The 18,313-nt window shown below is 28.8% G+C and overlaps 4 protein-coding genes across 6 annotated transcripts in view; 2 read left to right on the top strand and 2 right to left on the bottom strand.

Annotated features, from left to right (window-relative positions):
• Positions 1–18,313, bottom strand: part of LOC129910862 (vitelline membrane protein Vm26Ab) — a 50,556-nt gene that overhangs the window by 17,999 nt on the left and 14,244 nt on the right. The window lies entirely within an intron of this gene.
• On the top strand, positions 9,882–11,388 carry LOC129910844 (uncharacterized). Of its 3 annotated transcripts, none has more exons than XM_055988432.1 (4): positions 9,882–9,930; positions 10,165–10,249; positions 10,348–10,954; positions 11,017–11,388. In XM_055988432.1, exons 3-4 carry the CDS (start codon positions 10,448–10,450, stop codon positions 11,344–11,346), a joined length of 837 nt encoding a protein of 278 aa, XP_055844407.1. In that variant the 5' UTR covers positions 9,882–9,930; positions 10,165–10,249; positions 10,348–10,447; the 3' UTR covers positions 11,347–11,388. The 3 variants fall into 3 exon arrangements, with proteins under 3 accessions (XP_055844407.1, XP_055844405.1, XP_055844406.1); XM_055988430.1 differs by having other exon boundaries at positions 10,165–10,281; XM_055988431.1 differs by lacking the exon at positions 9,882–9,930 and adding an exon at positions 10,061–10,079 and having other exon boundaries at positions 10,165–10,281.
• Positions 14,461–15,049, top strand: LOC129910857 (uncharacterized). Its single transcript, XM_055988445.1, has 2 exons — positions 14,461–14,589; positions 14,652–15,049. The coding sequence occupies exons 1-2, from the start codon at positions 14,578–14,580 to the stop codon at positions 14,973–14,975; spliced, it is 336 nt and encodes a 111-aa protein (XP_055844420.1). The 5' UTR covers positions 14,461–14,577; the 3' UTR covers positions 14,976–15,049.
• LOC129910856 (uncharacterized) lies at positions 16,836–17,521 on the bottom strand. The gene is made up of 2 exons (XM_055988444.1): positions 17,287–17,521; positions 16,836–17,224 (listed from the first exon to the last, which is right to left on the bottom strand). The coding sequence occupies exons 1-2, from the start codon at positions 17,296–17,298 to the stop codon at positions 16,895–16,897; spliced, it is 342 nt and encodes a 113-aa protein (XP_055844419.1). The 5' UTR covers positions 17,299–17,521; the 3' UTR covers positions 16,836–16,894.

Here is an 18,313-nt window from a genome sequence, read left to right as displayed (position 1 = left end):
TTATTGTTTCATCTCAAAATATTCGGATCAATCATGTCTGTGAGATATCTCCAAAAATAGCTAGAATTTGAAATTTGAACCCAATCAATTTTCACTAAAAAAGCAAGAAAATCAAACTTTTTTTTTACCGTTATCTCAAAATTGTGAATACAAAATTGATTGAAATTTTGTACAAGTATAGTACTGTGCTATTGTCTATCTTAAGTATATTTCATTCTCTTATCTGTTAAAGAAAAAAAGATAAAAGTAAAAACGGCCAAAAAACTTAGGGCAAAAAACTTGTTTTTAAAATTCCATGCATGCGCATTAACTTATAAGACTAAAATGTCTTATAAGTTTGTAATCCAGTCAAATAAGGGTTTAACCTCGGAATGAATGTTAGTAGACATTTTTTTTGCTCAATATCTTCCTTTTGCCATTCTATAACATATCTCAAAAGTCTAGAAAAATCTCATGTCCGCTTGTCGCGATTTCAAGGTCAAATCGCGAAATGGAGATTTTCAAAATTAGCAAAAATAGGCTATGGTATTATATACACATATGATACATGATTTCAAGGTATTTTTTAATGCTGATTCCAAAAAATCTAAAATCAAGACAATCTGACGTCTCTGGAAAAAGTTATACCTGTTTTTCATCTGTCAACTCATATTATTATAACAGTTGCAAACTTACTGCCGAAAATCCCTTAAAAGTTATGGTAGATGAACCAAATTTTGCATGAAGATTTTAGAATCCATCATTATTACAAATCAAAACAATCCATTAAAAAAAATATATATACCTACGAAATAATGGTATTTTTTGATGGAGGGGCAAATTTTAGGATATGCACAAAGAAGATTCTTGTTCATCTTAGGAATAAGTGCTAATAGGCTAATTTTTTCATTTTAATCTTTGTTTGGATATTCTTTAACTACCCTCAAAAATCTAAAAAAAATCTCATGTCCGCAAGTCCTAATTTTCTTGGTTTAAAAATAAGGTGCAGATTTTAAAAAATTAATAAGAAAAGTTTAAATTTTTATATGTATACCAACATAAGCGACATGATTTAAAGGTATTTTTTAACACTAATTCCAACAAAACTCACAAACAAGTCAACCTGACCATCCCTGAAAAGTAATGCACCTTATTCATGTTGATCTGACACAAATATCTGAAGTGTAGTTTTCCAATTTTTTAAAATCTGCACCTTATTTTCAAACCAAGAAAATTAGGACTTGCGGACATGAGATTTTTTTTAGATTTTTGAGGGTAGTTAAAGAATATCCAAACAAAGATTAAAATGAAAAAATTAGCCTATTAGCACTTATTCCTAAGATGAACAAGAATCTTCTTTAGTGCATATCCTAAAATTTGCCCCTCCATCAAAAGATACCATTATTTCGTAGGTATATATATTTTTTGTAATGGATTGTTTTCATTTTTAATAATGATGGATTCTAAAATCTTCATGCAAAATTTGGTTCATCTACCATAACTTTAAAGGGTTTTTCGGCAGTAAGTTTGCAACTGTTATAATAATATGAGTTGACAGATGAAAAACAGGTATAACTTTTTCCAGAGACGTCAGATTGTCTTGATTTTAGATTTTTTGGAATCAGCATTAAAAAATACCTTGAAATCATGTATCATATGTGTATATAATACCATAGCCTATTTTTGCTAATTTTGAAAATCTCCATTTCGCGATTTGACCTTGAAATCGCGACAAGCGGACATGAGATTTTTCTAGACTTTTGAGATATGTTATAGAATGGCAAAAGGAAGATATTGAGCAAAAAAAATGTCTACTAACATTCATTCCGAGATTTACCCCTTTTTTCTCCTTATTTGACTGTATTATTGAGATTTTTGGAAAACTCCAAAAATTTGCTAAAAATAAAAAACTACCCAAAAATACCCCTAAAAAAGTACATAGTTGTTTTTCAAAAATGTTTATTTCCAAACGCAGAGACTTAAAAAAAATCCTTATTTGACCTCCAATTTTGTTGTTTTATCTTCTGAATGGCCTTCTTCAAATTGTCAAAAAAAAAAAATTGCCCTACCTATAATCACCACTTTGTCAAAGGCCTACCACATGTTTTAGTTTAAAAAAAAACCGTTCGTTAATTGGTTTTGAATTTTTTTGGGTTTAAAAAACAAACATTTTTTTGCAATTTCCTTTTTTTTATTTAAAATATTTTTGTTTTTATTTAAATATTCAATGCTTATTTAATTTCAATTTAAAGTTTGAATAAAAACTATAAAAGTACTCCATTCCAAAAATTGTATTGATTGAAGTTTTAATGGCATTTTTTACTTAATTGGCAGAACTTTCCAACAATTTTAATCCCTTAAAATCTACATAACGTTGTGTATTTAAAAAAAAAAAATAAAAATCCTACCATTTTTGAAACAAATCCTTCCATCCGATTAGCCTCCTAAAATAAGAGAAAACCAGAACTACTAATATGTATGAATGTTAATTCCACAAAAGTTCTCCTTTCTTTTTTCTTTCAATCTTAAAAAAAAAAAATAATCCCAATGTTACCAGATAAAAACAAACAAACATTTTATTCATATTGATTGCAAAACATACAAACATTTTTTTTTTTTTTTCAAACATTTTCCTAACGAATCAATTTACCAGAAATCAATCCACCGGATACCAATCCGCTTTTAATTCCAATTGGCAAACCAACTCGAACACCGACTGGAGCAATAATTGGCGAACGAATAATGCTAACGGCGGGTGCTGCTGAAATAATTGCTGCTGGCCTAGCTGCAATTGTAATGGCTGCTGGTCGGAGAATTCCAGGTTCAGCAAAGACTGCAGCAACAAGGCAGAAGAAAATAACCTACAAAGTAAAAATATATAATCCATTTTTTTTTTTTGCCAAATAAAATCCTTAAATCAATTGCAAACGAAAGGATTAAACTCTTACGTATTTGAACATGATGATTGATTGGATTTTCGATGTTCTGATAAAAAAGAGTGAGAACTTGATTTGTTCTTTTTGAACGTTGGCCGCTGTCTGATGCTTGGGGTAAGATTTTCTGCATAATTTATATGAAAAAGCTCAAATTAAGAATGACTCAATAAGTCAACCCCTGTAATTCTAGCAAAACAGCCTTGAAATCACTTAGAGTTTCCATACCTGTTCTACTGTTTCTGCAATGCACTTGTGAAGATTGCGAAAAATTATAATTTTGTAATAAGTCTCCATCAGCTGATGATAGAGGGTCTACTCTACACACATATTGTCAACCATAAAAATAAAAATAAAAAACTAAACCAACACTGATATCAATCTGCCGCACTCTGTGGCATAAAGTATTAATTTCAATTTTATTTTTTTAATTTCGCAAAGTGTATGCAACCGCACCGTGCCGGCAAACGATGCCTCACCTTAGTTGCACCTTTTCTTGCCTCAGTTCGACCACCTTTAAGGGTGATTGCTCAATTATGCAGAGAGTTGGAATTAAAATAGTTAATCTACACGCAACGATTTTACTTTTACTACGCAGTCAGCACGCCCTTTAGTCGATTAAAAAATTGTTCTTTAGATAATTACTATCCTCCCGAGAAGGACAAAGGGAAATAATGAGTGAATGACCGCTAGAGTATACAAGGCAATTAGGAATTCTTTTATTTAAGTAATCAGATTAATTGAAAAAGAAAAAAGTTAGATGATGCGTATAAAATTTGAAACACACGATTTTACATCGTTTGATAAAATCTTCCACTTGTTGGCTTTGCGAGAAATCAAAAGAATATTTCTAGTGATTCATGGAACATCATTTGCGGCGACCTCTTGATCTGTATACTAAAGAGAACTGTCTCACGTGCCATGCTTCAAAATGACGACGGCGGGCGGTTATACTTCAAATATAAAAGATATCTACATAATAAATAATTAACGAGAATCCTATCAAAATTTATGTGCAAAACAGAAAAAATTTGCTGTAAAAAAAATTGAAGACTTATTATGCAGAGTGTGGCCAGCTTTTTTAGTATTTTCATTTTTTTTTTACTTTCGATACTAAGTACATTATTCGTAAAAAAAAAACCACGCGATAATATTAGTCATGATAATATTACATCTCAAAAGCGGTTCTAATGATTTTGATTAAAACTTGAATAACATACGTAATTTTAAGAAGCAAATATTTTTTTAAACGTTATTTACTGTAGGTACAAAATTTTTTGGGTGAAGGTTTAAGTTTTTTTTATTATGTTATCAAAACACATATTTTTGGATTTTTTAAAAATACATATCGTCGGTCTCATGAGAAAACCTCGTAACTCCACTTTTTCAAAAATGACTTTTGAATGCCATTCTCTAGAAAATATGTCAGCGGAGCAACCCAGAAAATTTGGGGTCATTCCGAAAACTCTAAATAGACTTAAACTCAAATTTTGCACAGCGCGTTTCTTCCCAACTACTCTGTTGTTTGTTTACTCTTTCGTCTCTCCTGTAAAATTTTGATTTTGGGAGTTACGAGGTTTTCTCATGAGACCGACGCGTCGCGACGATATGTATTTCATTTTTTTTTTATATTTTTTTTTAAATCAATATTTTGAAAATATTTTATTGAAAAAATGTTTCAAAAATATTTAAAAAAATTTATATAGGATTTTGGAGGAATGTGCCAAAAAGCTAGAGGTTCATGTTGGGTCGAGACAAGAAAAAAATCTTATCGTATCGTATCGTTTATTCAGGAGGGTCAATTTAATAAATAAAAAAATGATTTAATTTGGAAAAAAATTATTTAAAATCCACGGTTACACATACAATAACGTATAGTACTTTTTTGTATAGCCAAAAAACTTGTTTTTTATCTTGTTTTTAAATAAAACTATATTATGCAAAAGATTTTGAAAAATAAATTTTCAAATTCAAAACTTTGAAAAAAAGAATGAACAAAATTTTCGAACTATTTTTTTTTTTTTTTTCAAAACAAAGTGCAAAATTGTCTTGTCGTTTTTAAACATTTCGAATTGTATGAACTCACAATACAATACACTGTACTAAATTTATCCTTTTTTTATTTAATAATGCCTGAAAACTGTGAATTTTTCGTATGTCTGGAGCATCTGATTAATAATTGAGCCATTTAATTTTGGAAACTGAATTTGTACTTTACATTAAATTATTTCGAAATTTTTATTTATTCATTTTTTCAAAATTTTGAATTTGAAAAATAATATTTAAAAAACTATAACATAAAACAGTATTATTTAGTAAAAAGATAAAAGACAAGCTTTTCGGCTCTATAAAAAGTATAACATATTAAATAGTTTTTTTTCAAAATTAAGTCAATTTTTTAGAAACTTCCCCTCCTGGATAAACGCATAATGAAAGCAACCTCCAATACATTTTTTTTTTCTTTTCTCAACCCAACCTACTACACGCTCTTGCTTTTTGACACATTCCTTCTTATTATTCTGTATATGAAAAATTATTTTTTAACAAACTAAAAGTTGATGTAATATTTAGAATTGGAGTACAATACATTTTTCTAGTAGAAACCTACTCGTATTATAAATGAAAAATTGGAGCAATAATATTTTCAAAATTTAATTTAATTTTGTTATTATTAGAGCAACCACAAAAAATTAAATTGTTGACCTGATTTGGTTTGAAGGACTTATTTAATGATGTAGATATTAGTTTTGATAACAGAACAGAACAATTACCTCTTTTAAGAAGCCAAAATGCAACCATATTAGAAGCATGTAGCTCAACTCCCCATATTATAGAGAAATTTCAAAAAAAGTTTTTTAATATAAATAACTTAAATTAAATTAATGCTTCATTTAACTTAAGTTGCAATTTTTCGAAAAATAATTAATATTTACAAAAAAATATCTCTAAGGTTTGATTAAAATTTAAAATTTTATCCCAACCCAACCACTAAAATTTTCCAATATCTTTGAAAAGAAAAATAGTGTTTTAAATAAATAAATAAGCAGTTTTGAAAAATATTTCGCTGTGATCAAATTTGACGTCAGTAGTACCTATTTCACCTGCTGAAGATGTCGTTATAGTAAATTGTTAAAAATTTTTAACCGCGATACTTTAATAAGTTGTGATCAGTGATAACTCAAGGTTAAGTTCAAAGTTAAGCCATTTTCTATAAATCATTTTAATTCAAAAGTATAAGTGTTTTTTTTTAAGATAAAAGTTTCTAATGGGGATAATAATATAGTTTTTCTCATTAAAAATAAAATTTTTAATTCTATCGCAACTATTTGTTCCGAAATTTGAAAACTGGGCATAGGTGCCTACTTAAACCTAAAAATTAAAATAAATGAAAAACCATATATGTAAAATTATAAATTTTTTTGAGCAGAAGAATTGTAAAACAACAAGAAAAAATAAGTTATCTAGTAAAAATGATATCTTTGCATATTTCGTAGATTTTTTTTGAAAATATAAAAACACAAAATTATAAACCATTTTATTACCAACGTCAAAAGGATATTTTACGAATACAGTTGTGATCACTTTAAGGGGGGAAGTCCCTCTGAAATGTATTACTTTTGCATTATTTTTTTGTCGCCTACCTAATTCATTTATCAACCGAAGAAACTATTTTCAGTGGTCTTAGCCTTAAATGAAGCCTCAAAAGTCCCTAGATAGTCCCTAAACCAATGCGCTCCGAACCTACCACAGTACGAAAACGAAAACTTTAAACGCATTTTTCTATAAACGCGTTTTTTTCCGCGCCGTGCAACGTAACTCAAAATCTAATTAAGCTATCGACTTGAAATAAATTGTAAATTACTCCTTTATTCAATAGACATTGCATTTTTACAATAAATATTTTTTTTAACAATTTGTTTATAAAAACACATAGTGTTTTTTCGTTTTTTTGGTCTCTAATTTTTATTTTACACTTTTGTTTACTAAATTTAGGTTCATGCAATGCGTATAGATATATTTTATTGGAAAAAAATGTTGTTTTTGATTATAAATAATTTTCTGAACCTGGGCATTGAACGGCGCAAACTCGAGGCGTCAACTTTAAAGAGCTGTAGAGCCTCCATTTTGTTTTTTTTTTGTTTACTTCAAAAAAATTCTGTCAATACTTCATAATGTGAATAATATCATATACTTTTCCAAATTTCAATAAATACTTTCGGTTTTCCAAAAAAAAATTATTGAAAAAGCTGTCGTAGAGAGGGATTTCCCCCCTTAAGGTGAAATAATAAAAATAAACTATTTTTTTCTAAATTGTAATACTATAATAATGTTTTGTCACTTTTATGTTACACAAAAATATAAAAATATAAATTTGGTGTAATTATTTATTTCTATTTACAAATTTTGCAAACCCGACATAAGGTACAAAATTTTAAACTTCAAATATTAGGTATTAGATTTGTTATTTTTAGTTAAATTAAATTTAATGTCAAAGATTTCCTTAAAGTTTGTTATTAAATAATTTGGAACATTTTTCTTAAACTCTTTCAGCCTAATTTATAAACGTAGTATAGACAGTACATAACATTATACACTCTTTATAATGTCCTTAAACAGAAAATTGCTATTTATAAAATTTATGCAACGTTACATAGAGGTTGTTTAAGCTAAATGCGTTTTTATGTTGTTTAGAGCCTGAATAAGAATATTTTTTTCTAAAAATGCATTTGAACATCACATCAAAAAAAGAAAAGAAAACAGCAAGGATTTGTATATATTGTTTTTTTTTTTTATTGAAGAATTCATTTTTGGCATTTGATTTACCTATTTGTAATGAATAATTTGCATTTTTACAATAAATATTTTTTTTAACAATTTGTTTATAAAAACACATAGTGTTTTTTCGTTTTTTTGGTCTCTAATTTTTATTTTACACTTTTGTTTACTAAATTTAGGTTCATGCAATGCGTATAGATATATTTTATTGGAAAAAAATGTTGTTTTTGATTATAAATAATTTTCTGAACCTGGGCATTGAACGGCGCAAACTCGAGGCGTCAACTTTAAAGAGCTGTAGAGCCTCCATTTTGTTTTTTTTTTGTTTACTTCAAAAAAATTCTGTCAATACTTCATAATGTGAATAATATCATATACTTTTCCAAATTTCAATAAATACTTTCGGTTTTCCAAAAAAAAATTATTGAAAAAGCTGTCGTAGAGAGGGATTTCCCCCCTTAAGGTGAAATAATAAAAATAAACTATTTTTTTCTAAATTGTAATACTATAATAATGTTTTGTCACTTTTATGTTACACAAAAATATAAAAATATAAATTTGGTGTAATTATTTATTTCTATTTACAAATTTTGCAAACCCGACATAAGGTACAAAATTTTAAACTTCAAATATTAGGTATTAGATTTGTTATTTTTAGTTAAATTAAATTTAATGTCAAAGATTTCCTTAAAGTTTGTTATTAAATAATTTGGAACATTTTTCTTAAACTCTTTCAGCCTAATTTATAAACGTAGTATAGACAGTACATAACATTATACACTCTTTATAATGTCCTTAAACAGAAAATTGCTATTTATAAAATTTATGCAACGTTACATAGAGGTTGTTTAAGCTAAATGCGTTTTTATGTTGTTTAGAGCCTGAATAAGAATATTTTTTTCTAAAAATGCATTTGAACATCACATCAAAAAAAGAAAAGAAAACAGCAAGGATTTGTATATATTGTTTTTTTTTTTTATTGAAGAATTCATTTTTGGCATTTGATTTACCTATTTGTAATGAATAATTTGCAATGAACAAAAAACAAAAAATAAGAAATTGTGTTTTTTAGGAAATTTTTTCCTAACTAACTTTTGCCTGCAGTGAATACATGTGTATTAGAGTGGGCCGAAAAACACTTTTTTTTCAAATTTCAAATCGCAATAGCGCGGAAAAGTTGCGAATGGTGATGACCAATAAAAAATAATCAAAATCAGTTCATATCTTCCGGTCGCGCATCGGCTCTGAAGCATGAAAAAATTAAAAAAAAAATGGTATTTTTACAAAAAAAAAAAAAAAAATTAGCTTTAGAAAACTTTCATATGAGCTAAGTAGAAAAAAATATTGGATCAAATTGGATCAAATTGGCTAAGGACTTCGGTGGCGCATTTGTTGATATTTTTTTCCTTTCTATAAACTATTTGTAAAATTATTATTTTTACCAAATAAGAATTAAAAATGAAGTTGACACAATCAGTGAAAGCCATGAAGTCGCTGAAGATATAAAAATCTTTCGGTCAAGTACGCTTTGGCTATTTATTATTCTCTTTGCCGCACAGTGGTGCCTTTGGAGCTTTTTGGCTTCAAAAATCATTTTCACCGCCATTTCTTGATGAAAAGTCATGAAATTTAGAACAGTGAAGTATATAAGTTAGTATAAAATATACGAAAAAGCTACCAACTTTTTTTTACTCAAAATGGCGATCAGAATAAGCATTTATAGAATCTTCTTTTGCGAAACTGTTTATAAGCTAAAAATTTAGCTAATTGATGAAAAACAGATGTTCGACTTTTGAATTAGGTACAACTGTTCATATTCAATAAAAAAAATTCAAACATTGTTGAAACAAAGTTCAAAAAGTGTCAAAGTAGTTAACCGCACTTTTGACCTTATTTTTGTGCTATTTTTTGATTTTTTGTTTATAAAGCTCAATTTTTGATATCTTCCCTATTTATTTTCATTTTTCACTATTAGCAAGTTTAAGGAGAGTGAAACAGGACACATTCTTCAGACTTTCTATTCTAAAGAATCCAAACATTTCTGAACCTGCTATTGATTTGAAACTAAAGAAAAACCATAAAGATGGTCATACCAATAATATACTATTACCTAATATTGATAAGTAGGCGCCATCCCTCTTGACAAGATTTTTTGTTTACTATATTTGTGTTCATTTTTTCCAATTTCTTTTTTTTTTTTTTGTTTTCTTTTGCATCCCTCATTCCCAATATGCATTTTCTGGTAAATAAAACAAATTATGCGACGTCTTAAACTGAACCAATGGAGCTTCTTTTCCATCACCAAAGCCACGTGCTGAAAGCTGAATAATTTTTTTTTTTACGATTTTCCATATCTTCCCTCTGAAGATTGTCTGTGAAAAAAATCTAAATGTAAAAATTAAAAAAAAAAAAGAAAAAGTTGGCTTTTTGCATGATTCTTCTTCTTCTTTAAGAATTTCTTTTTTTTTTCTTTCAGATTGTGGGGAATACCTTTATATTATTGTGATGGAATGCAAATAACGTTTTATAGAACGTGTTAGAATTTTTTCCTTCGAACTAAGGTATTTCACAAACAGAATCATTCGACAAAAAGGTGGTTTATGTAATTGGGACTTCAAAATAATACCTATATTAACTTGGGTTGTTCTTTCTTACGCAGGTAAAATGTATTAGGGTTTTGACAAGTTCTGTCTGGCAAAATTATGGGTCACCAAGAGAAAGGTTAATCAAAAACACGTTATTGATGAAGAAAACTACGTATGCTAAAGGGTTTTGACTTCATGTGGGAATATTGGAAGAAATGCTTTTATCAAATACAAAGCTTTTTTATCTATAGTATCGAAAAAGAAAAAAAAATCAACTATACCTTAAGGTATGATCCATATTCCACATATCAATATAAAAACAGACTAAGTTTAATGAGCTCAAAACCTGTGGTAAAGACGGTTTCAAAAGCAAGAAACTTGAGAAGGTTTGCGTTTTTCATTACCAAATTAAACTTCTTGTCTTCTGTGGAGCTACTTCTTTACGAAAGGTGTTGCACTTTGTCTTTCGTCACAAGTTGCTTAGCAACACTAAGAAAAAACAACACATTCGTGGTATATTGTGTTCCGTTATATGCCTTTGAGAAATACAAACTTGGAATTATTATAAAATGCCACAGAAAATATGATATGAGCATCAGACATTCGTCAGCATTCAACAAAGATTCAATAAGCCTTCAAGCTAATAACAAAAATATATCAAAAATCATCATGTTCAAATACGTAAGATATTTATTTAAGGACTTCTTTTATCTCACATTTGAATACTTCTTTATATCCTTCAGGTTGCTTTGTTCTGCATTATTTCCGTGGCTAATGCTGGAATTCTTTCTGGATCTTTGGGTACTGTTGTCTCAGCTCCAACTGTCATCGCAGCTCCAAGAATTATATCAGCACCAGCCGTTAGTGTTTTGAGAACAGCACCAATAGCAACTATTGGAGCTCCATTGGGAATTAGCAGTGGATTGATATCTAATGGTCTTATTTCAAATGGACTGGTTTCGGGAGGATTAATCTCAAATGGACTTGTATCTGGTGGATTAGTTACTAAGGGATTGGTTTCTGGCGGTTTGATCTCTGGAGGATTAGTGTCAAGCGGAAAATTGTTGATCTAAAAATGTTAGTTCTTGTAAATCCTTTGATATTGGATACAATAAAAAATGTGTTTTCTTTATGAAAAATTCTAATTTGTTTTGCCATTTTAACTCGTCTAAGGTGAATTTTCGTATTTACAAAAAAATTATCACTTACTAAATTTGTTTGTTAGAAAAAAATGATACACATACGCCACAGTGACCCGTCATATTAAAAACACAAAATTTTCAAAATTGTTAGAGCCGTTTTTTAAAAAACAAATTTTTTATAAATAATTTTTTGGAAAAAAAGTTTTAAAATAAAATTGGTATGCCATTCTGTAGAAATCACTAATCAACATCTAAAAACAAAATTTCAAAAAAATTCAATGTCCCGTTTTCGAAAATTTTGTTTTTCAAGAAAAAAAAAATTCAAATATTTTTTTAAAATCCAAAAATTATTTTTTTTTTTAGTTATGTTTCTGGTTTATATTTAAATTATATAAATGCTTCTTCACAAAAAGTTTCGGATTTGAAAAAAAAGGTTCTATGGCAGGTACCGTTAATAATGATTTAAAAAAAAAATTGTATTAAAACATATAGGGTAACTTCGGGCATTATGGCGCACCGGGCATTATGGCGCACCTCTCAACTACCATACTTCCAATACTCGCATTTAAATAAAACCAATGCAGAAACTTTGGCCTTCGTCGAACACTAGCCTTGTGACGATCGCAGGTCAGTGCTATTATTTTTGTGGCAAACAAAAAACAAAACAAAAAAAATATACCGGTTATGGGTTCCAATATAATATCGCTTTGTTTTTGTTTGTGTGTATCTCGGTAAGTATACAGTGCACGTGTTTGTTGTAAAGTGTGAAACGCAGAGTACAGTTTTGGTTTGGTTATATCACTTGTTATATTTTAACTGAAGTAAGAATTGTGTTTGGTTTTTGGAGTTTTGTGAATATGTGTATATTTTGCAATATGGCGCAGATGTAATAAGGGCATTATGGCGCTATATTATACCCGACTGCGCCATAATGCCCTTATGTAAAACTAATTTCAAAAGTAACTCTGCATTTTTTTAAATTTGAAAATAACCTCAATTTAACGTTAATTTTATGAAACTTATTTACAATTATATTTCAGAAATGTCAAATATACGTAAAAAAAGTAAAGAGCTCCGAAGTAAATGGGGTTCGCCATATTGCCCGTACATAGGGCAATATGGTTTTTTTTTGACTATTTTTAATTTAATTTATTTTTTGTTAAAAAGCTTGAATTTTTATTCTTAAATAATTTATTTATGTTACGTTTTTATGAAATTTAATTAAAAAAAATGATTGAAGTAAAAATTGTAGTCCGTAGTAAAGTTATTTGAGTTTGTGCTTAGGTATGCCATAATGCCCTAATTTACCCTACCTATTAGAATTTTTTAAACAAAATCGTTGGAGCCGTTTTTGAGAAATTTCAATTTTACTAAAATCGGTATATGACAAGTACCGTTATTTTTGGTCAACAAAAATTAATTCCAAAAACCCCTCTGGAGAGTCGCCAAATAATGCTACATACCAAGTTTGACATCGATCGGTCCATCCGTTTAGGCTGTAGCGTCGTTTACAGACAGACAGACGGACAGACTGACAGACGGACAGACAGACGGAGTTCCGGGACCCACTTTTTTGGCATTCTCTACCATCGTAATGTCACGGAAAAATGCTATCTCAACTTTTTTTTTTGTACGAATGCATAACTTGATATACAGGGTGTCCCAAAAGTAATGGATCAAACGAAATATGCTGATAGGCCAACTTTAGGGCTCTCAGAATTATGATATGATATAAAAAATATTTTAATTAATTAATTATTTCTTATTATTAGCCAATGTTTTAGTGAAAGAATTGTAAAAAACAAAAATCAATTATGAGCGGAGGAAGAAAAATACTGTTGCAAAGTCGGAGTTTTTCGAAATTTCACAAAAACTGCATTAAATCGAAAACCGTAGATTTGGGATGAACAAGTTACCAAATTCTGAGAGCCCTAAAGTTGGCCTATCAGCATATTTCGTTTGATCCATTACTTTTGGGACACCCTGTATAGTACCTATATCGCAAGTAAAAATTACAAACCTATTTTTTTTTAGATTTTTGAAAAAAAAATCTCAGGGGTACCCTTTGGCAAAAAAAAAAATACATTTTCAAACATTTCTTCCAAATCCATTGAGTGAGACATGAATAGAAAAATCTCTTTTAGCTCTATTCATAACTGAAAACTTAAAGTTTTGTGGAGGTCTAGTTCCTGACATATTTCCAACCAAACTGATTTTTATTTCTTTTTACCGACTTCCAAAAAAGAGGAGCTATTCAATTCGTCTGTATTTTTTTTTTGTGTTTGTTACCTCATAACTTTGGACTAAGTGAAACAAATTTTGATAGGTAATTCTTTTTGTAATGGAAAGCTGGTGCCTTCGAAAAATTTAACTTCTGAAGATAAAAATTTAATCAGGTCCAGGTTAAATTTTTAACGCCTGAATATTTTTTTATTCACCTCAATATTATAGTGTCAAAAATATAACCTCGGTTAAATATTTAACCCAATTCATACACAGCCTTACATTTCGAAGCCGATATTGAATTTGAATTTAAGATATATGAGTTTATAATCAATACTTTCAGGTGAACAAATTACAAACTTATTTTATTTTTTTTTGGATTTTTGAAAAAATCTGGTATGTTTTTTTTTTTTTAATGGGTGGACCAGTTATGAATTCGGTTATAAGTTATTCTTATTTTAATAAATTTTCAAAAGAATAAAACGAAGATCCTCCTTATGTCTGTCTTATTATCCATGGTTTTATAACGGGTGTGGTTAATCTCGATGTCTGTTGTAACCGATTTGAAGAAAAACCTTTGCATATTATGAAACCTGAGAACGATTGCACTTTTCATTACCAAATCAGACTAGTCTAGTTAGTAACATAATGTTACTCTTAACTGTTTCAGGTTTTTTCATTTCATCGACACATAGTAGTCGTCTATTCTCTATGTCTGTGCTATAGACACATGGGTGAAGGGAATTTAATTATTCTTCAACTGCTTTAGCAATAGTAATATTACGTGTCAATGTGTGTGGTTGACAAATAAAATGTATTTTTTGAATTTAAACCTGTAACTATAAATGAAAAAGAAATAAAGATAAAATCATCAATCAATCATCAGCATTCAATAAAGATTCAACCAGTCTTCAATAAAAACAAATCTCATTAATCATCATGTTCAAATTCGTAAGTTAATAGAAAATAATACAAACGGTTTACTTTATTCAATAAATGTTTTCATTTCTCAGGTTGCTTTCTTATGTGTTATTGCCGTCGCTAAAGCTGGTATCCTTACTCCATCATTGAGTATTGCTGCTCCTCCAACTATTGTATCAGCTGCACCAGCTTTGAATATTGTAAGGACTGCACCAATTGCTTTGGGTACAACTACTATTGGAGCTCCATTAGGCCTTACTAGTGGAATTATCTCCAATGGACTGATTTCTGGTGGATTGATCTCAAATGGAATTGGGTCTGGTGGATTAGTTTCAAAGGGTTTGATCTCTGGTGGATTAGTGTCTGGTGGAATTATTAACAGTGGTTTAGTATCCTCAGGAAAACTGTTGATCTAATTAAATGATAGTTAAAAGAAGTAAGTTCCTAAATTTTTGATACTGATGGAAAAATAAAATGAAAAATCGAAAATAAAAAATAAAAAAATAAGTCTTTCAACAATTTCGCCATCAACTTAAAAATTGTTAAAATTCTTACTTAACATTTTTTAATTTATAATTTGTTTTGTAAATTCTTTAAAATAAAAGATATTACAAATAAGGAAAAATATGATCATTTTTTAAATTGGAATAAGGTGAAGTAAAATCAAATTTAGTGTAGAGAAGTAAAAACAAATTTTTAAAGCCTGCTTCAAAATCTCATCCAATATCCTTTTAAATTGTTGTCATATTAAAATGATTTTTAAGAATTATAACGGAATTAAAACCTTTTACCAGGTCTTGTTAGGCACTGTTTAAACTTAAAAGAAGGAACATTTTTTACTCGATATAAAATTCATCAAATTTTTTTTGTAAAAAGAAAGCAAATAAGGCCTAAAATTAAATAAGCACAGCCAACCAAAATCACATTAAATTCCATGGGGATGCATAAAGACAGCATCCACTCAACAACTGTTGCATCCACATACAATACACCAAGGTTGTAAAAATATCAGTAAAAAAATCATTGGAAATAAAAAAAAAAAATATTTATTGCAAACAAAAAAATTTGCTTTAAAAAAAATTGTATTTCAAATAAAAATATTTTGCATTAAAAAAAGTGTATTGCAAATGTTGGATATTTTTATAATTTTAATATCGTCGAATTTCTTACAATTTTGGCTATTTGACCATAAAGAAGCTATTTCAACTATAAACATAATCAAAATTGTAAGAAATTCGTCGAAAAAAAAAAAAAGTTAATGCACACATATTGCATTGATTTTTTTTAAATCCAGAAATTTTTTTATTTGCAATAACATATTTTTATTGCAAAATATTTTTAGTTGCAACATTTTTTTTAATGAATTTTTTTTTATTTGTAATTATTTTTTAATTTGACTTTATAATAGAAAACAATTGCATTAAAAAAAATAATTTTTACTACCATGCAATACACTAGAGACTATATAAACACAACATACCTACACAGCTAGCACTTAACACCTGCCAGATAATGACGTTCAGCAGCCAATGCTTCTAAGACATCGGCAGTCGTATGAACATTGCACATGCACAATGACAGCAGTGACGAGTCATCTTCACGCAGAAAAAGCATTGTGATTGAAACAAACATATTTGACGACAACTTGTTAAAAACAAAACTATATTTACAATTTTTCTTTCTGTTTTTTTTTTTTCTATCTATATAATTCACAGTGAGAAAAATATGTGAGAATAGACTGACCCGATAGTCAAATTTGATGCTTGTTGACCAGGAAATATTTAAGGAAAACATAATTTTGTTTTTACATTTTGTTTTTAATACAATATATTGTTTTCCTACAATATTTCTCTGGACGTCTTGAGGCTTCTTTATATCCTGAGTGGCAGCCAAGTTTTTTTTTAAGTATTAGAACTCTTCCTTTAACCTAATTTCCGGCTTTGATATTATTCTCTTATGAAGAAGATTATGTCCTTTTTTACTTGTTTTTTTTTTTTTTTTTTTTTTTTTTTTTTTTTTTTTTAAGAAGAAGAAGAAGAAGATGACGACGCGAGACGTTTTACTTGTGCTATTAATTCTTATGAATTTTATTCTTTGAAAGTTGCTTAATATGAAGTACTAAATTACTATGTTCTCTTTTAACAATTTCCTATTTACTAAGAGAAAACCTTGGAATTCACGAAAACTTCAGCCTAAAAAAGTATTGAACTATTTTCAAATGCTTCTATGAAAAAAGATTTAAAAACAACTGAAATTTTTCATTTATAAAACACACATTTTTTATTAGTATCCAATATCAGAGGATCTAGGAACTACGATTTAAAATCTTCAACATTTAGATCAACAATTTTCCACTGGACACTAATCCTCCAGAGATCAAACCACCAGAAACCAATCCCTTAGTAACTAATCCACCAGATACAAGTCCATTTGAGATTAATCCTCCCGAAACCAGTCCATTTGAAATAAGACCATTAGATATCAATCCACTGCTAATTCCCAATGGAGCTCCAATAGTTGCTATTGGTGCTGTTCTCAAAACACTTACAGCAGGTGCTGATATAATTCTTGGAGCTGCGATGACAGTTGGAGCTGAGACAACAGTACCCAAAGATCCAGAAAGAATTCCAGCATTAGCCACGGAAATAATGCAGAACAAAGCAACCTGAGGGATATAAAGAAGTATTCAAATGTGAGATAAAAGAAGTCCTTAAATAAATATCTTACGTATTTGAACATGATGATTTTTGATATATTTTTGTTATTAGCTTGAAGGCTTATTGAATGCTTTTGTTGAATGCTGACGAATGTCTGATGTTGATATCATATTTTCTGTGGCATTTTATAATAATTCCAAGTTTGTATTTCTCAAAGGCATATAACGAAACACAATATACCACGAATGTGTTGTTTTTTCTTAGTGTTGCTAAGCAACTTGTGACGAAACCAAAGTGCAACACCTTTCGTAAAGAAGTAGCTCCACAAGTTTAATTTGGTAATGAAAAACACAACCCTTCTCAGATTTCGATAATGAAACCTTATCTTAGTCACAGATTTTGATATCATTAAATCAAATTAGTTGTAATAGGATTTTAAGGAAATATAAATAAACTAAGTTGTAAGTTCATTTTGTTTAAGGAGAAATAGACAAAAATAACAAAATGTCTTTTCAATAAAATTCAAAGAAAATCTGTTCAATAACCGCTGCAAGAGCAATACACTCAGCGATACCCCCAAAATGCTTAGTTCATTATACACTACAAGAAAAAAATCAACAAAAAAAAAAAAAAAATAACTAAATCTATAAACATGGGGGGGCGACAATTCCAAATATGAAAATGATAGAAAAAATTATGTGGCTTCCATATGTACTCATAGCAAAAAGGACCTCCTTTATGAATGCTGTTGTAGTGGGCTAGTGAAAATCTAGCGCTTTTCACTGAAAATATGCAACAAAAGAGAAGTCAACAAACTGCATTTCAGCTCAACTATAGAAATTGTGGTAAAAGAACAAGAACAAGGTAAAAGAACTTTTCTTCAATTTGTATTCTATATCAATCAAGGATAACCTACAATATAATAGAGGAAAATTGATTTATTGTAAGTAAGTAAATAATTTCCAAGCAATACCCAAACAATGAACAAAAAATGGTTTTATTAAGTTTTGCATCTCTCAGAAGTTACAATGAAAAGAAAAACACCAAAAGAAAGGTGCTTCCATGGAAGAAGTGCACTTCTTTTTAACCACAGTTTC

The sequence above is a fragment of the Episyrphus balteatus genome, chromosome 2 (genome assembly GCF_945859705.1).
Source record: "Episyrphus balteatus chromosome 2, idEpiBalt1.1, whole genome shotgun sequence".
Lineage (NCBI taxonomy): Eukaryota > Metazoa > Arthropoda > Insecta > Diptera > Syrphidae > Episyrphus > Episyrphus balteatus.
Note: the sequence above shows the minus strand (reverse complement) of the source record. Positions and strands in the feature narration are given on the sequence as shown.

Coding starts and splice junctions, on each gene's coding strand:
- LOC129910844 (XM_055988432.1), top strand. CDS start 10,448: ATGCTAAAGGGTTTTGACTTCATGTGGGAATATTGGAAGAAATGCTTT. Junction 10,955..11,016: donor AAATCATCATGTTCAAATAC/GTAAGATATTTA, acceptor TATATCCTTCAG/GTTGCTTTGTTCTGCATTAT.